General features: G+C 36.7%; 1 protein-coding gene across 1 annotated transcript in view; it reads left to right on the forward strand.

The window, feature by feature from the left end:
- Nucleotides 1–21,034, forward strand: part of CUL2 (cullin 2) — a 39,394-nt gene extending 18,360 nt beyond the window's left edge. The window contains 14 exon segments of the mRNA XM_072413399.1: nucleotides 180–276; nucleotides 1,589–1,699; nucleotides 1,831–1,993; nucleotides 2,661–2,785; nucleotides 3,206–3,313; nucleotides 4,857–4,916; nucleotides 6,245–6,373; nucleotides 7,474–7,560; nucleotides 7,991–8,179; nucleotides 9,999–10,065; nucleotides 10,885–11,087; nucleotides 11,439–11,540; nucleotides 14,430–14,546; nucleotides 20,414–21,034. Of these exon segments, the coding sequence (XP_072269500.1) occupies nucleotides 180–276; nucleotides 1,589–1,699; nucleotides 1,831–1,993; nucleotides 2,661–2,785; nucleotides 3,206–3,313; nucleotides 4,857–4,916; nucleotides 6,245–6,373; nucleotides 7,474–7,560; nucleotides 7,991–8,179; nucleotides 9,999–10,065; nucleotides 10,885–11,087; nucleotides 11,439–11,540; nucleotides 14,430–14,546; nucleotides 20,414–20,545 (1,690 nt within the window). The 3' untranslated portion in view covers nucleotides 20,546–21,034.
- Nucleotides 21,035–22,245: the final 1,211 nt, after the last annotated feature.

Consider the following 22,245-nt stretch of genomic DNA (forward strand, 5'->3'; position numbering starts at 1 on the left):
ACACTTGAATTTGAATACTACTTCCAGTGGCCAGTTATATCTATGGGCAAACATGATTTCCTCCTATGAGCTGTTGGCAGATTTAGTTAAAGCTATACAAAGTTGTGACTGTTGTATTTATGTTTTTATTAAAGTTAACATTCAGTTGATGCTTTCTGTCTTTTCTTTTTTCCTTCTAGTGATCGATGTGGGGAAAACCCAAATCAAAAAGTAATCCACGGGGTTATCAACTCCTTTGTTCATGTTGAACAGTATAAGAAAAAATTTCCATTAAAGGTATGCAATTTCTATATGAACTGGCCGTTTTCCTATAACTTGTGCAGCATGAGGGCTTTGTGTATTAATTAGTGTTCAGACCAAGAACTGTAATTTTTATTGAGAGGCCTATTCACATATTTGTGTTATGATAACGTGGTCATTAACACACTGCATATATCACACATTAGTGGGAGGTTCCATTAATTGGAATAGCACCCAACACATCTTTTCTAGCATGGCACAGGCCAATATGCTAAATGCTGCAATGCAACAGCCCAACACTAGCCTGTGACACGTTGGCCATCCAATTTAAATGAATAGTCTGCTCTAATGCAGCCAGCACAGTGGGTCTCTGGCTTTTGCAGCGCTAGGCCCCAGGTTCAAATCTGTGCGCTATCTGCATGGAGTTTGTGGGTTTCCTCCAGGTTCTCCGTTTTCCTCCAACATTCCAAAAACATGCAGTTAGGTTAGTTAGTTTCCCCCTCAAATCAACCCTACATTGTATTAATGACATATGACTATGGTTGGGATATTAGATTGGGAGCCTCTTTGAAACACAGCTAGTGACTTTGGACTTTGTAAAGCGGTGGGTAATATGTAGCGCTATATAAATACTGTATAATAATAATTGCAGTGCATAGTAATAGGTGACCTGAATGTGTGACTGCACATATGTGTAAATAGATTCTTAGTATATTTACACTATTTTTGGTCTTTTGTTCTATTTCTGACCCATCCTTTATGTACAAGAAGGTGTTTCTACTTGGAGGTGTTATATACTTGAAATAAAGTCGGCTTTTGCATTAGTAAAGTAAAAACCACTTTCTCTTGCATAAGTTCATACTCAAACCATCCCTCCTTACTCTACAGCAACTCCATTCTTTGTACCTATGCTAGTCAAGACTAATCTCTGTGGTAAGCAGATAGTAAATGCAGCAAAGTCGCCAGAATAACATATATGCTGCAGAATCAGTACAGCAAGATTGCTACAGAATAGGTAAAGTTCTGCATTATTAGATAAAAAGTTTTTTCCTCTTCTTCCATACTGCTTTCACTCACCACTTATTCACTTGTTCAACAATGATTCACTCTTAAAAAAACATACTGGAGAGTGTAGGAGTTCACAGTCTATGCCTAGGAAAAAGGATTGTCAGGATGGCAATCCTTTAGGAACTCCCTAACGTTGATACAATGCAACAGGCAACTAAATACTCAACTCTGGTATACAGACTGGTATTGCATATGTATTATATAAATTGTATGAAATGTCAGGCTGATATTATAATTAAACATTTTTTTGTCTTCTCCTTCCATATTATTCTTGTTATAGTTTTATCAAGAAATTTTTGAGTGGCCTTTTCTGGCTGAAACGGGGGAGTATTACAAGCAAGAAGCTTCAAATTTATTACAAGAGTCAAACTGCTCACAGTATATGGAAAAGGTGAGCTTTACTGTACTTTATGCACAGAATTTAGATTTCACATTGATGACAGGGGTATGTTGAGTTTTGTTTTTATTTTGCTGCATCTGTTATATAGTTTTTACTTCATGAATGTCCTTGCTGTTTTGCAGATTTTAGGTAGATTAAAAGATGAAGAGATTCGATGTAGGAAGTATTTAAACCCCAGTTCATATACTAAAGTGATTCATGAATGCCAACAGAGAATGGTCGCCGACCACTTGCAGTTTCTACATGCAGAATGTCACAATATCATTAGACAAGAAAGGAGAAATGGTAAGTGTTATATAAAGCTAATGGGACAGAGATAGTCAGTGTTTTTTCACAGGCTAAATATACATCAGTAGATTTCCAGAAGTAAATTGAAAGAATGTAAGAGCCCAAGATAAACAGTGTGCAGAAGTCTAAACCACAAAAACTGCATTTGTAAAACCCTCAAGGTACACTCCAGATCCAGTGTATGAGATTTAGGTGCTGATTTTAATGTTGAATTTCCGACTGTAGTTGTAGACAAATTTTATCAAACATTAGTTAATAAAGACAAAAAAAATCAGGCAGAACTAATTGCTGATTTAAAGCTTCTGCTTGGATTCCAATTAAGATGCATTGCAAATCCCTTTTTCACAAGTTGTGAAATGGCAAACCCTAAATCTCACAGCAAAGGACGCATGGTACATATGTTTACATTTTATACCTTTAGGAAGGAATAAAAAAATCCGTTTTGCATGCAGTTTTCTGTAAAACATTTGTAATGGTCTGGGTTAAGTAAAGGTTTTTATTTACAGATATTCTTTTAGTAAATGTAAGCCTTTTTGTGGTTTTTGGCTAAAAAATACCCCCAAATAGTGCTGTATTGCAACATTTACAATAATATGTTCATGGCTTTACTCCTACCTCTTCTGATGACTAGCAACACATTAAACCTAATTTATTGTGATTACAGATATGGCCAATATGTATACCCTTCTACGTGCAGTATCCAATGGTTTACCTCATATGATTCAGGAATTACAGAACCATATCCATGATGAGGGCCTTAGAGCTGTTAGTAATCTTTCTCAGGAAAATGTAAGTATTCCTAAAACTAATATAGCCTGCAGTGATTTCTCATCCTGAGCCACACTTGTTCTGTATTGTTGAAGACATTTCCCACTCTTAATTTTCACTACTTCAGTTCCAAATTTAAGAAGCTTTATAAATGATTTATGGTTATGATTTATGAATGTTTTATGAAAACATCATAAAGTATATAGTGGCAAGACCATGTGAGGTAGGTGGATTGAGGACATTGATTTTCTATTCATGGCAATGAAAGAGACATATCTTTTACTTCAAATACTATTGTAATTTGGCAATGCTGATGTGCTCTATCAGCTGATAGGAAGTGTTGGTTGCAATGAAACATCCCTGTCTTCAACATCTCTATAATGAAGTAGTGTATATTATATAGGGTATACTTATTCTGTGGTGCTTTCTTTTAATTTTCAGATGCCAACCCAATTTGTGGAATCAGTCTTAGAAGTCCACAGTAAATTTGTTCAGCTTGTCAACACGGTTTTAAATGGAGATCAGCATTTCATGAGTGCACTAGACAAGGTAAGCTTGAAACCCAAAATGTCTGTTTAATAAGCGAGAAATCCTCTACAAGCCATTTTTATTTATTGAATAAATAGTTTTTAGATTTCTACCTCTACTTTTAGTTTAGTTGTCATTTAAGTATAATTTACATTCCCCTGATCAGTGCCAAACATCCTTTGCAAGCTTGTACATGCAGGTTGAGTCATGTGCCTAGTGTACATCTATTTCACTGTCCTATTCTTTGCTTTGAAATATATACATATATGTAATGATTAGAAATAAATATGTAAACATGGATTTATCAGTGCGATATTTACTAAATGAGTAACTCTGATAATGTAATGTTTTTACATGGCTGTACCACAGGAGGGCAGCCCAAGTGCTTTCTGTATTTCATGCATGTAAAAGTACAGTCTTAAAGGGAAACTGAAAGGAGTTTAGTTTAAAAAAAAAATGAAGTTTTTTATATAAAATAAACTAATATTTAAACTAATAAAAAAAATGATATTTTTTTTTTACATATATCACAACTGATTGCATTATCCAGGTCATAATTTAATTTTTAAAAATAAAGCCCAACACTAGCTAGCCACTTGATGACTATTTGTCTTAAAATCTGTATAGGTCAGTATGAAGATCAAGGTACACAGGCTATTCACAGCATAGCAGTAAGTGAGATTGGATAAAGATTTTCTTACTAGCCTCAGGGATATTATCTGCTGACCTTTAAAATGAAAATGTAAATTATTAATGTGTACTATTTCAGTTTTATTTTTCTTTAATAATTAGAAAATGCAGTCATTTAATATTTGATCAGTTACAGATGATAAGCAATTGTATGCTGGTGGACTACATTTAACTATGTAGCTTTCCCTGGCCAACCAATCTTCAATCATCAAAAATGTATTGCTTCGGTTAGCTTTTCTTATCAAATCGATGCGGTTTGCCTAGAGAGCCCTGCTGCCCAACCTGCATCTCTCAAGACACATCAGACAGCATTCTTTGTTCTTCCTACTGTAGGTGCTCATCCATCCAGTGAATAAAAAAAATCTTGACAATGGCTAGTTTTTGGTTTATTTACTTTTTTTTTGTGTTGTCCATTTGTTTTCAATTCCTCCACTGTTTTTTTATTTTATTTTATTCCATTACAAATCATAGGAGAAATAATCACATTTGGCAAGTAGCACACGCTGGTAGTTCTATTGAACACATATATGACAGCATAGATTTGTAAAGAGACTGTAATTGCAGTAATCTTCAGCAGTTTCATTTAATGTGTTGCCTGAACCATTTATTCCTTGTCCAACAACTCACATGGCATGTTTTCAGTCTCAGACCATCCCTAGTAGCATTCCTGTCTATTACATCTCCTTCTGCTTGTCTGCAGTCTCTGACGACTTTATTTTGAATTACATTCACTTAATATTTACCACCAGTGTCTGAGAAATCAGTTTGGGGATAGTGTTGTCTTCTCAGTTTATAAACTTGCACGCTCAGCCAGAACGGGTGTTGCCTCTTATGTACTGGTAAATTAGTAGAATGTCTTTGTTTGTGCATACAGGCTCTTACGTGTGTTGTCAACTACAGAGAACCGAAAAACGTCTGCAAAGCGCCTGAGCTGGTAAGTCACTCTGTGTCGGTGTCTTTCTATAACATCTGTACCTAAAATTTCAGAAGTTCGAACAGTTATGTGCTTTTAAACTCCAACTTAAGCCTGTCAGAAAACTAGCAAAGTTCAGGGTATTATTATATTTCTATATATAGCTATATTTCTGCTTTACCTGCAGTGTCGGATTTGAAGTTTACAAGTTAAAAATATAAAGATTGCTTTGATAAAAATAGAACAACACTTGTTTTGATTTCAGTTCAGCTCTCGGGAAGTGACAAATACATGGCATTTCTGGCAAGAACAACAATTATTTTCTTCACTTGCTGAAAATATTCTTAGCCTTAAAAATTTGAAAAAAGTTAATCTGCATAATCTAAGGACTGGAATGCTACAATATAATTAAAGTTTGACCTGTGTATCTAGGCTTCAATAGCCACAGAAAGGTTATTGGAAAACCACATGTCATATCCCCATTTTTTGAACACCTATTTGTATGAAAGATATGTATATTCCATACTTCCATCAATAACTATAAAAGTTGGAACTTTGATTCCTCAAAGTAAATATGTGATGAGAAAAACATGCAGGCCTGCCAGTACTGATCTCTGTTTCTGAAAATACTAGTTCTCTGTCTGTCCTTGTTCATAATACAATCATTACTGACCCTATACAAGTGTTCTGATTTGGAAGTAACATTCGGAAGGGGAGGTCTGCAATAACCGCCTGCACATAACATTGTTTTTTATTTAGGCTTTCCCCTCACTGCTTTGCTCTGGTATATTCATACATTTTTATTACCGTAAGGCACCTCCACAAGCAATTGTTTTGCAGTATGCATGTTTGGCCAATTTTGGAATATCAACTCACTTTTACAGATCATAAAGTAGAGGGGTGAGAGGGGGGCGACAATCGCCAGATTTAATAAGCCTTTGCCTCTTAGGGGTAAAAGCCATAGGTTACAACAGGAATTTTTATGTCAAGCACTTTATATCCGAGGTGTATACATCAAGCATCCTTTTCACTGCTTTTAAAAGTGGATTTGTAATCATTTCAATTGTGCATCTCACCAGCAGTTTATATTATGGCGTAGTGAGGTGAATAATCTCAGATTGACACTGTAAAAAGTTGCAATCGAAAAAAGGAGAAAAGGTATATATTTTTTAAGAACAGTGCATAAATCTGTATATAACTTGAACAGGTAGGTATATTAGGTGTGCCTTGCTTACAGACTTGGCTGGGTAGCCCATAGTATCATATTTTAACAATTAACTGTTGCATAAACAGATTTATGTCTCACAAGACCTTACCACATGCTTCTTTGTTTTTAATAATCTACGCAGCTGGCCAAGTACTGTGACAACATGCTGAAAAAGTCAGCCAAGGGAATGACAGAGAACGAAGTGGAGGACAAGTTAACAAGTTTTATTACTGTGTTTAAGTATATTGATGATAAAGATGTTTTCCAGAAGGTATGTTTGAGTAACAATAACGCTACCTTATTAAGTCTCAAATAAGAACAAATTGTTTTGGTCCATAGGCACTAATTAGATTTGCATATTCACTCTTCACATTTTGGAAGCCTATTTGTAAATGTGGAACAATAAAGGCCTTATTTATTATACTTATTAATTCCCACTTAATTAAAATCTCAGTAGTTTGCAAGACTGACAGTTTCAGTAGGAAAGAACGTACTGTATCTGCAGAATCCCTTTTGGGACATATGTTTCTGCGATAGTAAGGAATTGCAGTTGAAATAAACAAAAATGTACTAAGTTAAAGTTTTGTTACCAAACAAGTTGTACAAACTTAAAAATGTGACAGGTATTAAAAATATTTTTTCATTTATCGTATGGATGTCATCAAAGGGAGTTGGGTAGTAGGGAATGACAGGCATCGGTAGATATGATAATTCTCTGCAGTATATTTGTGAAAATTAAGAGACCAGCAATAAATCCACTGAAATTTACCCATTTAGTTGTGAATTTTTGCCTTATAGTAGGTGAAAGGACAGTATTTGTTTATTGTTTACAATAAGTACCAAAGTCTTTATACCTCTTACCACCCAAATGGCAGCATCTAAAATATGGGGGCCCTGGGTTTTCCAAAAGAGTGTGTAAGGAGACCACCACTCACTGGGGTCATATAACTATCTTGTAATCATGGTTCTAGACCTAAATTATGTAGGGTGATATACAAGTGCTGGTCACTGCTTGTACCATTACTGCTCAATTATCATTGGTCAGCACGTATAGGTGTGGAATAGTTGAACAGATATTTACCAATTATTAAACTGAAACTTCGATTGTGATACAAAAAAGTGTTAGCCAATTGACAGAACACACCCTGCCCTATCGTTTGTTTTTTTCCCCCCTTCATTTCCGTTAGTGTCTTTGGTTTCTTTCCCAGAGAGCTTCCCAGTTTGCCGTTTATACCTAAAAATAGCCATAATTGAAAAAATGTGTTTCCTACAATATCCAGTTCTAATTGTTGAACCATTTGGTTCTTTCATCTGATCTAATACATATGATTTTTTTTCTCTGGTATTTAGAGCATTATGTTTCTCTTTCAGTTCTACGCTAGAATGCTGGCGAAACGATTAATTCATGGCTTATCAATGTCAATGGACTCTGAAGAAACAATGATCAATAAGTTAAAGGTAGCTTTTTAGTATTGTGTATTTTTTTTCGTGCCTTCAGATTCGTATAGTATGTAATAGAAGATCACTTGCGGACTGTCCCGCAACATAAATTGTATTGGGGACCTAAGTTAAAAAAAAAACTGAATTGCCTGCAGAGTACATACCCTTCCTACATTTCATAATGTTATAACACACATGGAATCTGTAATTGACTTTAGTAATAAAGCATGTCTGCTCAGAGCCTGATGGTATCATATTCAAAATGTTCGCACATAGCAGCCCTGCCTTTACACTTCTGCCATATATAACATGCCTAGAGCAGGTTGAACGCAAATATAATCTTATTGGTATTTTTATTTATTCTGGTGACCGCATCTTTGTAAAATGGTTGAGATGCATACTACACCTAGTCAGGTCTCACTGTTAAACATGTTGCATTTTGTTACAGCAAGCCTGTGGCTACGAGTTCACCAGCAAGCTTCATCGAATGTACACAGATATGAGCGTCAGTGCTGATCTCAACAACAAGTTCAACAACTTTATCAAGAATCAAGATACTGTTATTGACTTGGGTATCAGCTTTCAGATATATGTATTACAGGTGAGAAAATGTCTCTTTCCCAATAACTGGAAATTTGTGTAGTCACGTGTCCACTGACCGCTTTCTCCATTGAGTTATCAGTCCTCTCCTACCTTTACAGTTTTGTGGGTGGTTGTGTCTAGTGACAGCCAATATTGGGATGGTAAAGATTAAACTCACTCTGCCAGATAAAACATTAACATCCAAAACAGAATAACACATTTCAACGCAATAATTGGAGTTCATGTAAATTAAGTGTAATAACCACATGCTAATTTCTCAGATACTTCTATGTCATATATTATTGTTACTATTACACTGTATTTATAATGCGCTGACATATTACGCATTGTGTAACAAAGTCCAAAGTCGTGCTATTTGAGGGAAGCTTTGCTGTCCCTAAAAGGGGCTTACAATCTTATGTATCTGTTTATAGTTTTATTCCATAGTCCCTGTCTACTGTTCATAAAATAAATCTGGATATTTTTTTTCTCAAAATCTACCAACCAATCTATTCACTAACATATCCACTTTACTGCCATTTATGTAACTCATCCTAAAGCAAACGTTTTGACCAATTTTTAAAAGAAAAAGCCCTGTTTAAGAGTGGGCACAGCAAGGTGTGTGACATTAACTGTATTTGACTGAAAACCCTACTTCTCAAACTGATTTGATTTTCCCTCATTTTCAGACCCTGATCACGTTTAATCCCACTTAGTTCACTTTCCTATAAGGTTCATATGCTTCTCTTGGTGTATCCCTTTTAAGTCTTTTATTTTAATTTCAAAAAAGCTGATCAGTCATTTTTGCTTACTAAAGAGTTCTGTAGATGGCGAATACTCAGAGGAATTCTTACATCTATTGCTGCCTGTGCCTCTGAACACTGTGCTAGTGGCTAGTAACCACCTGCTAAAGTTTATCTAAGACTTTCAGACTGTTATGCTCCTTCGTAGTGTTGGTCAAATATCTCATTATTTGATTCGACAGCTATTCGATCGAATAGTGAGATATTGAAGTCAATGGTGGAAGAATTGGGGTTATTTATAAGGACTATAAAGTGATGCAAGAGCAATCAGATTGCTCTTGTAGCCCTTTACTAGTTATATGTGTTCTTGGATAGAGTTTCTCTATCCAAGAACACAGGGCACCTGATCTGATGAATGGGGAAACCTGTCCCCATTCAACCTCTAGTGCCTGGGGATTGCCTGCAGTCATAGCTGTGACTGCAAAGTTCCCACGGTCATGTGACTGTCGGAACTGAACTGCAGATGAACGCTGCAGTTCCACTACACGCGAGGTAGGACAGTTCAAAGCCACAAAGACCCTGAAAGTTGAGAATCATTAGAATCTGTTTCGGCCCCCCTAGCATCGTCCACAATGGTAATATCAATTTTCAGTGGTCTGACCCTTTAGTCACAAATTTCTTTAAATACCTTACCTGCTAGGCATATTCAGCTATAGTTCACATGGCACTTTTTTTTACAGAGGCTTAGAAGCATTTAGGGTTACATGACAACGGACATGTAATGATAAATTCAGGTCACAAGGTTATTTGTGAATCAGAAGATGATGTAACTGGTTTGACAGCCTGGATGAAATGCAAGGAATAAAGTGTGGTTTGTTTTTTGCTAGTGGCAGTCACTTGTGTCCAGATATACAAGGCCTACCAGCAGCTAAAGAAATTCAGCTATTAAAACAGGACTAAATTATTTCTTTTTACTCTCTGCTTTTTTCTCTGATATGTATAATGACATAGGATTTGACAAAAGGCAGAACCCAGACCAGGACTGCTGGGATTTTCTTACTTTTTTTAAGAACATATGTTCCCATTCGTTTAAATATGGATATGTAAAATATATAACTTTTGTTTTTTTAGTTTGAATTATTTTACAACCAACACTTCAGTGGCAGAAAGCTGACATGGTTGCACTACTTGTGTACAGGTAATTTTTTCTTTTTGGTTTGCATTTATATAATGTCTAGATATTACTTGGCTGTCATTTATGGATGTCCTTCATGGGATTTAAACTCAAATCTACAGACCTGTTGGGCTGGATTGAACCATCGAGCCAATTTAATGAGTAGTTGCTAGAAAGATATATAGTTTGTCTTTATTCAATTTATTTATCTGAATTTTTTGTGGTTTTGCATCATTTCAAAGTGGTTAGTGTACAGACAGCACTTGTGTAACTTTCATTTTTTAGTTTCCCGTTCAACTTCTTACATCATAAGTTTCTGATATGTAAGATGCGATAGAATTACATCAGTTAAACAAGCAGAAGCTGTAAGGATCATTCATTTATCCTTAGAAGTTTGCATCAAATTATCTCTTAAGTGCCAGTAATTTTGTTTTATTATTATGGAGTTTAATAGTTGTACCAATAAATTCAACAAGCATATTCATTTTCATACATCAAGGATCAGTTGGCAAATGTAAGAACCACATTTTGTCATTTGCCTCTTTGTAAAATTTGTGTGCACAGATATAGTTGTTGCAATGTATGCGGTTTGAACATGTTAATAGGAATGACTTATTTTATTTTAAATAAAGTCCTTGCTAGCTGATACCATACAACACTTCCTAAAATTAAATGTACTTGGGTGTAAAAGAGGTAGCGGGGCCTACATTTGTACTGCAATGCTCCTAAATCTGCCACAGATTACATTTTAGTTTACAACTTTATTATAATGTTTTATATTAGATTAGTTTAATTTTTAAATCGCCTGTATATTCATGTAAATGATCTGTTTTTTCTGAACAGGTGAAGTGAAAATGAACTATCTGTCTAAACCCTATGTAGCAATGGTCACTACATACCAGATGGCTGTCCTATTAGCCTTCAACAACAGTGAAACCGTCACTTATAAGGAACTCCAAGATAGCACTCAGATGAATGAGAAAGAGCTGACAAAAACAATCAAGTCTCTACTTGATGTCAAGATGATCAACAATGATTCTGAAAAGGTCTAAACTGCTGCTTTACCTTTTTTGTTGTACAAAGGACGAGTACAAATGTTATGCTTTCTTTTGCTCCTCTTCAGTAGTATCAATATATAAACCCTCCTTCCACTGTTTTCATAATTTTGGCTTACTACAGGGTCACAAAGATAGCACATTTATCTTTGGGCATTATGTCTGATTAGAGTACAATACCAGATTATACCTATGGGTGGCGAAACAAAACCTTGGTGTTCCAGGTATCTGATCATATATGCGAAATTTGAAAGCAGGGTTGACATTTGCAGCTTGTTGTTTAGACATTCTGACATTTATGTGAGTGTAGCAGATTGTATGACATTTTTGTCTCCATTGCAGGAAGATGTGGACAGTGAATCGACATTTTTATTAAATATGAACTTCAGCAGTAAACGGACAAAATTTAAAATCACTACACCAATGCAAAAGGACACACCACAAGTAAGTACCCCCTCCCCTCCATTCTTACCTTGCTGCCATAACATTCCATTCTTCCCTGAAGTTCCCTGCAATAAAGGATTTCTATACTCTCCTGTGCTGCTGCCTTTTAATGGAATCTTTTAAAGAGCTATGGCCAGCTGAATAACACATTTTCGGTTGTGTTCATTGTCTGGTTCAGCACTCTGCACTGTAGTTCTTTTCTCTCTCTCTTTTGTCAGCACAGAATACAAAATGTGCAGCGGGGCACACAGGCATTTCACACTCCTAGTAGAGTGAGATGTGAAGCCCCTCCAAGTGGTCTTAGTTAATATAATACTTTCCAGTAATGGGAGTTGGAACTGATATTTTTTTTATTACACCTTAATTTTAACAGTAGACTCAACAAAATGCCTATTTGCTACTGGTGTCTGAATAGTTGCTATATTAAAGTTTTACAAATACAAATACATTTGAACAGTTGAAATACAAATAAAGAATAAAATAATGACATGATTTTGGTTAAGCAGAGGGGTGCTGCAACAAGGGAGAACCATTAAATAATGAGAATAAACCCCTCTTGTAGTCTATGGTCAGACATTTGATGTTTGTTGTTATTACACCATTGTTAATATTACATCAGTCATGCAATATTGTTTTGACTTCTGATATTCCAGAGCTTTGTCACTAGGGGTATTCAAAGAGCAAATAAGGGGGGGGGGAAATAGGGAAGGGGAAAGACTTGTGTTAGAAAAAGGTGGGGAGGTTCCGTTCCATGGAGATGGGAGCGAAGGAGCGGCACCCTGCTGCGCACTCTCTCCCCCTTCCCTTGCATCCACCAGGACTGTTGTTTGGATGACGGTTGCTGTACACACGCCAGATTTTCGTCCGATATCGGCCCTGAGCCGATTATTGGGCGAGAACCATTGGACGTGTGTACGTAGCTTAAGGAGGGGGAGGTTGTAGAGTCATTAGTTGTTTTTTTTGGGATTGTCCTCAAGCCCTTATCTGAGGTAAAGTGCAATAAACAAAATTTAAAAGATATAGGAAACACATCTTGAGAGTATGTCTGAGGTTTCTTTGGATTTCAGAAGACAGACTGAAAAAAAGTTATTGTATAAAAGTAGGTATAGTTGGGGGTTAAAATGGGTAAAGTGATCTGCAGACATTTGTGAAAGAGTGGGAATGATTTAAATACCGTAGGAAGAAATCTGTAGGAAGTTGTCACCCATTCATAGGGAAAGTTCTGCTGTATTTCGTATGGGGGATGTTTTGTAAACCAGTGCAGGATCAAAATATTTCTGGCTTTTTGTGCAAAATTTTGGGAGTAAACTATACGTATCTAGTTCATGTAGATGGTAATGTTGTTTCTGGTTTAACAATAAAGGGTGATAGGTCATCTGCATGTTTAACTATTTTGTGTTTGCTGGAAAGAGCAGGAAATCCAGCTATGTGTGGGTTATTCTTGATGTTTGAAACAGGCCTACACTGAGGGATTATGTAAGCTGCTATTGCTGACCTAGTTCTGAAAACTTCTGCTCTTCAGGCTGGTTATGGTGAAGTCTGGCCTCCATAAGTAGGTGAATTTAAGTCAGTATTGGTAATTCTAGCGCTAACATTCCTGCTTAACAGATTACAAACAACAACATAAAATCAAAAAGTTTATAGACACATTGGTCCTGATTAATTAAAGCTCCCCAAGACACTTTCATCAGTGAACCCGGGTGATCCAGCAAACCTGAAATGAATCTAGTCCAGGATTGAAAACATTTGCTAACAAATGACTTTTAAGAGATCAATAACTGGTTTGCCGAATCACCCAAGTTCACTGATGAAAGTGTATCCTCTCCAGCCTTGGAGAGCTTTAATAATATTAGGCACAATAGCTAGATAAATTATTCTTCCTGCTGTATACACATTTGCTTTACAAGGGTCTCCCAGTAAGCCGTTGGTATACTGTGTTCCAAATTTAGTTCAAGTTCACTTGCTAATAATTTATTTTGTGTAAAGTCTACAATAGGTCAGCTCCTTGAAATCCTCCTTCCTTGTCTTCTTCTAAAAATCTGTCCCCTTAAAATATTTTGAAATGGTGATTCTTGTGTGCGTGACTCGGTGCATAAACACAGAGCATACCCAGCACATTGCCGAACCTGTTAGAAGTACCAGTACCAATAGCTTCTCATAAAATCTTTCCAAACAAACTTGTGATTCATATTTTGGATTACGGATGATCACACATTTGGCAAACAGTAAAGCTATTTCATATGACTGCACATCAAAGAGTGGTTGGAAGTCAAAATAATGTTGAAATATAAGTAGTTGGAAATAATTTTGGGTGACTTTACCACAGCCTTTCCCTTTCGTCTTTGCTTTAAAGAGCAACTCCAACCAACAAATTAAACTATAAAAATGGTAAACCCAAACATTTCAAGAAATTGTCTTGTTTAATTTAAACCTAATTTTTCAAGCTAATTCTTCGGAAATGGCTAAATATATTCATGGGAACTTTTTATGTAAAACATAAGATTTGCAACAAGCCAGTGGTGAGGTCTGAACAGCACAGTTAGGTCATTGACTTTAATCCATGCTTGGTCAGCTGCTATTGAAAGGAGCAGCAGCACATTGAAGAGGCCTCTTCAGTGTTTGCTTGACAACACTGTACAAAGCTATAATCTAATTAAAGATTTTATTTTTACCAATCATGATGATGAAAGTATTACAGGAATATAAATGACAATATGAAATTGTGAATTTATTTATCTTCATATTATTTTAGTCTAAAATTATTTTCAGGGATTTCACATGTAAGTTTATTGGTTCCTGACCGGTTCACTTTTTTTATGATTTGAACACAAATAAATAAAAAGTGGTTTCCATCTTGAAATAGTTTAACTCTGTTTTTGTCATTTACAGGAAGTAGAACAAACCAGAAGTGCTGTCGATGAAGACCGAAAAATGTATCTACAAGCTGCTATAGTGCGTATCATGAAAGCAAGAAAAGTCCTGCGACATAATGCTCTCATACAAGAGGTAAGCTTTGTTTTTTTCAGAGCATTGCCTCAGGTGTTGTAGATTCATCCAATGATCTTCATGTATATAATTATTAATTTACTAGCCCCTATTTAAACTCACAGCATTAGTAAATTGTCAGCTGACTGGTGGCTGTTGATAGGTAGACTGTGATGGGTAATCCAAAGAGAGTTCAGCAGAAACCCTGGACTTCTCTGCTCCAGTTCCTACATATCAGCCTAATTTGTCCTACTCCGGGAAGACAGGTTTGGCAAGACTGAAGGAAAACAGGGTGGTTATATGCAACAGTTAGTCATGTATTTATTTCTAAACTACTTTAGCAAGATCATTTCTGGAATCATTCCAACTTTCTCTGCTCCCATAAATCACCTGCAGGATAAATACTGAATTTTCAGGAAATTAGGAGCTTCTATTGAAACCTAAATCATTGCACAATCCAGAAGAACTCTGCACAAACTGACATGTATGGTTGTACATGCAAACCATTGCAATAAGCAGACACCTTTAAAGCTCGGAAAATTGGAGTTGGTAATATTTTGCTGTGTGGTGATTGAAGATTTGTGAATTTGTCACATGTGAGGCATATGTAAAGCAATATACAACAGATTAATTACATTTTTTTTTTATTCACACGGAATTTGACCTGATATCAACCTCTTGTAGTTAACTGTAGTGCAGGCTGTGGAGGGGGAGGCAGCACAGGTAGACAATAAGTTGCTCATGTGCTCCGTATCATAGGCTGACAAGAAACATATTAATGGGGGAAACCAATGTGAGCACAGGGAACCTCTGATTAACCTTTAAATGCCCAGTCACAAGCTGGGGGAGGGACAGGACCTGTAAGCGTTTCTTAACTGCAGCTAAGAAAAATCAGGTCTTCTGCCCTGACAGGTTTTGCTGTGTGGCAGATCTGTGTACCCAGCTCCCATATAGGTATTTCATTTGTGTACTTAGCTTGCTTGGAGTAGTGAATGACTACAGATTGCTAACATCTGATTTCAGTTTATTAACAGTTTATTCAGTTTATTAAAAAGCATAAGTTTTTTACTAAGTAACTTTAAAGGTTGGCTGAAAACTTTGCAGATTAACACATTTTTTCCAGCTAACTAGTCTGGTTTGGAAGTACCCTGTATTTTTTCCTCTCTGTGACATAAGAAACAAGTAGCAAAACAGGCGTTCCACAGCCTACTGTTTTTGCAATGTGAGGTATAATTGAGTGTCATGCTTTTTGCCCTCATTAGATGTAAGTGGCAAGATTCCTGTCCTGTGATATCGCTTAAAGAAAATCGTGACTTCGCTCAACACGGCACAAAAATCACATATCCAAGTGGGCCTGGGCCAGATTAAGCATAGCACTTTTGTATAATTGCTGCATTTCAACATCTGAAAAAGCTTCTAATAGCCTTTGTGAAGGTGCCTCCACCTACTCATGACAATGTATGCTACAAAGTGAAGGAGGGAAGCTGGCTGCATTGGGCACAATAAACCTCTTTCTGTGAATAACTTCCTACATTGTATCTTGATTCTGATGCATCAACATGAATTGTAACAGCGCATTTGTTCATTTGTTAGGACTACAGAACACTTCTATTTTTCTCTATAAGTTGTTCTGTACTCCTATCAAACAAATACCTTTCCTGTTTGGGATAATGTATATAAGTATTCAGCTTTAACTCCTGCATGCTGTGGACACTTGCTTGTGACTGTGTAGTAGTAAGGGATCCTCTCGGGATCCTTAGGTGTAAGGTCATCACAATGGGGACTGTAGGTCACTCTCCTCTCCTTAAGGCTTTTTGTGTTAGCAAAAGAAAGAACACATACATAAACCCGGGTTTAGTTTGTCTGTGTATAAAGAGGGGTCTTTTTGTTAGCATCCTAGAAGATGAACATTCCACATGTAATACATAAATCAATATAAAATGTAATCAGATCCTGTATATGCCAAGAAAAAGTAGCTAATCAATACAGTAATATTATGTAAGCATTCAAAAGTCCATCGGCAAATGATAACATGGGTTCATTCTGATTAATAGATTCAGGGCATTCCTATTAATCCCAACACGATTCGCAGCACTTGCTTCCTCAGGGGATGTGGGTAACGCAGATATCAAACTAGAAAAAGCATAAGAGGTTGATTCACATGGTTTGGTGGCAGCAGTAGTAGATGGTAAACAAACTCCCTGTCCTGCTAATGACCAGGAGTCCGTTTATATTTATTCAGCAGACAGTCATCTGAAGCCACCAGATCACATGTACAGGCCATGGAAGGTGAAGACATGCTTGTCTTTGGCTGTCCTCAAAGTGACAATGCTATTCCTTTTGCATTAATAAAAAAGCAACAACATTAAATGAAAAAAAAATGTTTTACAAATTTGTTAAGTAATATGAATAAAAAACATAACCTACAAACATATTTTTTTATATTACTAAACAAATTTGTAAAACATTTTTATTTTATTGATTAATTAGGTCACACATGTAAAAAACACCAACATTGGATATACATGTCTACACACGTTAGTTATGAAGTGACAGCAATAGTTGGTGTGGCAAAGCTCTTCATTAATTATAAACTTGTAAACATTTTTAAAGCGTTTGCAGTGAATTTTTTTTTAAGCTGGGTGGAAGAAATTGTAGGCTGGTGGCAGTCCCTGCATTGTGACCCAATTCATCAGTAACCACCCAAAAACAGCCAGGTGGTGCGCCCAGCTTTTGTGTACCATAGTTTCACATTGAGTTCTAAAGCTTGAGTATAGTATAGTTGGTATCTATTTACTCAGCACAACATTCCCTTTAATAGCACAGAAGTGCAGAGAGTGTGAGGACAGGGTTAAAGAGTTCCGCTGCAGTGAACATGATGCCACACTTGTATTTGAAAAGCTGTAATTTACCTCTCCTAATTGTATAAGCGTACCCATTGTTTATGTACCACTGATCATGAAAGCCCTAGTAAATGCTCTTAGAGGGTATAAACAATTAGAAGAAATTAGATCCAAGTACAATGGCAGCAGGTGGTGTTTTTATACTTTGCACAGTCTACTGTATGTGACAGCACTAAAATCACACAGAATTCTTCTTTGGCTGTCCTGTGATGCGACAGTTTTAACCCCTTTAGATGACCCTGACTTGTTGAATCGATGCAATCAACACCTTTATCCCTTCCCCAACAGGAGTTAGAGATGGGTGTTTCCATTATAGAGATTATTTTGTCACTATCGTTTCATTTCAGTGAGCTGCTCTTCTGTGCTCTCTGATATTTAGTACAATGCTGAATGTGGTCCAGTCCAGTGGTCGCCAATCACCGAGAAAATGTTGGTGGTCCACAAAAAAATGTTTGCAAATTTTATGTTTTAATAATAATAAAACAAACATATTCTGATAAACTCTTATCTTCTGAATGACAATTTTGGCCTTTATATTCCACTAAATTCAGATCTGTACTAGAGATGGAAAAACAAGGAAGGCGCAGCGTGACGTCAGTGTAGTCTTAAGTTGTATGAGGCACTTTGACCATTACAACAGTCACCTCGTTTCGCAAATACCGCTTCTCATCTGATGATCTGTTTTATTTTATTTGTTTATTTCTCAGATGCTCTTTTAGGTAAGTATGACCTTAACTGTGTATTTTCTTTAACTATTATATTTAATGGCATCAAATAGTTTGACTTTGATAACTATCATTTTTTTGTTTGGTCTTAGATTCAAATGAAATAAACCCATAATAAGTGAGAAAAAGCAAAGGAATATTTTGCATTTCTTTAGTAATACCAAAGATAATGCAACTAATGATAATAGTAACAATAGTAATACTTCACTTAGCCGTGAGCTGATCAATGAATCAGAGCCTCCACAGTCCTCGTCAGGCACCAATAGCAAAATCATTATTTTACAAATGTATTTATCTTTTTAAAAAAACTCATATTATTGGACCGCAGGATTTAAAATTATCATTTTTTTTGGTCCTTGAGGTCCAAAAGTTTGGTGACCGCTGGTCTAGTCATTGATATTACAGACGGCAGCAATATTTTATCATCACCGGATTGATCAAAGGAATGGGCACACCAGAAAATGGAAATGTTTTATAACCCTATTTAGCTATTTATTCAATTTTGGCATTTGCAAATTAATCACTTGTATGTGCTAATATAGTTTTGCAAAATGGAATACTTCGAATTGGCACCAACCAGTGTGCAAGTTAAAGCTGACACGCCATTTTGATCCTTTCTTCATTACTTTAACTAAAGTCTGCAGTGGTAGCGTCCATATTTCTATTGACTCGTTTCCTTTCATGTATGAAGTGACAGGATGCTAATCTGAACTAATATGCTTTGCCATTACTGGTACTTCTTTCTGGCACCCCCTGTTCTTTACCTTTGGAACATTCTAGGGCAGTGGCTTCCTGGCATGAGGAAGCAGTAAACATACCGCCAGTGAGAACCTAGCCTTGGTATACATTTGCACAGCATTGTGTGTAACCACATTACATACAAAGAAAAAAACCTTACAATCAAAGACTAAGGAATCCATTGGCGACCCTTAAAATGGCATTTTCTAAGAAGGAAATTTAGTTTTAAACTTTTGAGGGGAACTTAAGGAACCTTTTACACCACAATGTAATGCACTGCTTTCCATTAAAAAAAAGCCCTTCGGGACATTACCACCCATGCATTGTGGTACATTATAACGCAGACGTGTTGCAGGCCACTGCAGATTGGTGATGTGGTGCAGGACGACTACATGCACAAATGAAGTGAATTGCTACAAAGCTTGCAAATGTGTAAAAGGCCCAACATTTTTTTTTATTTATGTATTTTAAAGCCAGTATTTTAATCTTCCATAAGTCATTGCTGATAGTCCCAGCGCTCTGTACAACATGCATTAAATGTCATTCTGTGATAATTGTATACATTCAGTTGAGTTTAATATGATGTAAACAAAGCATCGTCCTCATCAAATATTCACTAACTGCATTTCCATGGGCAGCACAAAATACATTCATAGGCAATCTTTCTAGACATTGTGCTGTCACTAACCATATGTTCCAATTATACTGCTATTATTTATGGAGAAAACATTTTAGTAGGAAAATACATTAGAGCTGTATGCCTATAATCTGCTCAGGTCGCACGAATAAACAGCTGGGAAGCCGTACATGGAAGTTACCGTCTGGCTGCATGCTAGTTCTGGGAGCGTGACATCAATTTGTGTAAGCTGAATAGGTTACTATTTACTGTCCTAGGATTTATAGAATAGCAGCAATAATCTAAAGCTTCTCAGCCAAGTATTGTATTTTATGATTTATTCTTTCCATTAAAAGAGAATTTGTGGCTTGGAGGAAGAGGAGAAAGCTGCTGCTGCAGGTATAATATGCAGGCACCTAGGAGTGCACAGGGTTGCAGCAACCTCAGGAATTTTCTTGTTAATGCCAAGTCAAGATAGGTAAATGTGTCTGTTTCTTTTTGGGGCAGCACGGTGTGCTCAGTGGTTAGCACTCTAGCCTTTCCAGCACGAGAATGCAGGTTCGAATCTCGGCCAGGACAGTATCTACATGGAGTTTGCAGGTTCTCCCCATGTAGGTTGTGTGGGTTTTCTCCCACATTCCAAAAAGATACAGTTAGGTAAATTGGCTCCCCCCCAAAAAAAAATTGACTATAGACTGTAATAAAGACAAATAAATATGATAGGGACATTAGATTGTGAGCCGCTTTAAGGGACAGCTAGTGGCATGACTATGGACTTTGTACAGCGCTGCGTAATATGTCGGCACTTTACAAATACTGTGTAGTAGTAGTAGTGGTTTCTTCTATGTTTTGCAGCTTTTTGTTAACCCTTTATATTTTCGTAATCATGTCTAAATTTCTTCACAGGTGATCAGCCAATCCAGAGCTCGATTCAACCCCAGCATCAGTATGATCAAGAAATGCATTGAGGTCCTCATAGACAAGCAGTACATAGAGCGAAGCCAAGCCTCAGCAGATGAATACAGTTACGTGGCATGATGTCACCGCCGCATTGTGAGAGGAAGTCATCCCCGTTCAGTTTGGTGTGCTCCAGTTGGAAGAAGCAGGCCTTTGCCTCTATGTTTGGTCACCTGGCAGTCTCCGTTTTTTCTGCTGTTTACAACATCACCAGTGCCACCAGTGTCATGAGCGTCCGTGAAGATGCCTATAAATATTTCCAGCTCATGCCATTATAACATTTCTTACAGCTCTACTAAAAGGAATGAGTGAAGTATTTCTGGAATGTGGATTTTTTTTATTTTAAAGAATTTTTTTTTTTTTTTGGTTGGGTAAAAATATTTTTTCTCCCCTTCTTCACGTTTGCATTTGATGTGTTCATTTTTTTAATAATGTATCTTAAAAGACTTCAAGTCAAAACTAAATATTGTAATATTACAAAAAATTAACCTAACAACTGTATCTACTTTAAAATGTACAAAAAATGGCAAACATGATATTGCTGCTTGTCATATTAAAAAATAAAGAAATGTTCCGTGTATGGGTATAATTGATCCAAAGGGAGGGAGGATTAAGAAAATACAGGAAGTTTTGAAGAATCTGAAAATCCTTCTTAATTTTTTGTTATTTTAATTTTGTAATGTAATTAATTCATGTAATTTTTTTGTATTTATTTTAGGTTTTGTTTTGCAGTTAGATCATTATTTATTTTGCCAGGTCTGCTTTGTATTACATTTCCACTTGTGTTGAGACAGTGGATGGTTAGAGGTCACCTAGCAGCCAGTGGATGCACATTCAGAATCTGGGAATTGGTGGAGACAGTGGAAAGGGCAGAAAGACTTCTGAAGCATTATGCTTTAGAAAATCTTCTCCAACATCCAGCAGTTTTACAATGTATTACTGTAAAGGGCTTTCTCAGGGATCCCTAAACTGCATCCCATGGGTCTGATGTGAGCATTGAGGTGCTACTCCTCCAACCAACACCAACCATGGGGCACAGTTTCTGCAATGCTTACCAATGATGACATACTTCCATCCATCCTCATCAACTGTTCCGCCCACCAGCACCAAAAATGTGACTCTGTACCTCCCATCAAAACGAACAATGGAGGCAACCATTCAGGTTATAGCTACTTTGGCAGTCCAAGAGTTCCTAAATATTCTAAACAAATGTCCTGTTACCTGCCTTTAGATCTTATGGGACTGGATTATGGCTAGTAAAAGTAGAAAGTACATAAGGGAAAGAAAGGGAAAACCATTGCCTAGTCTTGGTCAGACACTGTTCCTTCCACTTATACCAAAGACGAGCACTCTTTCCTCCACCCACACCACTATTACGCATATCACTCATGTCAACAATGAGAAACTAATCTTCCCACCCACACAAACAATCCCAGTCGCCAATCCTGGGAAATTGGTTTCTCTTTCCTTCTAGGTATATTCTGCTCCAAATGGCCCAGTCCAGCCCCAAGGGTCTGAAGGAGAGTTAATTGGCCCTTTTTTAGAAATTTTGAGGACCCCTGGTAATTATAAACAGAATGATTGGTTAGATCCAGTGCAGTGTTTCTCAACCAGTTTGCTTAGAGGTTCCTAGAACAATGATACATTTGTGTCTCTCAGGTCAAGTGACGCCAATGATCTTTTTGGCTATCTATTAGGATGACATTGGCCAGCATCATCCTTCCAATTTACCACCACACTAATGTATTGTGAGCTGTGGGTATAGTAATTAAAGCAGGGGT

Source organism: Pyxicephalus adspersus, chromosome 5 (genome assembly GCF_032062135.1).
Source record: "Pyxicephalus adspersus chromosome 5, UCB_Pads_2.0, whole genome shotgun sequence".
NCBI classification, from domain to species: domain Eukaryota; kingdom Metazoa; phylum Chordata; class Amphibia; order Anura; family Pyxicephalidae; genus Pyxicephalus; species Pyxicephalus adspersus.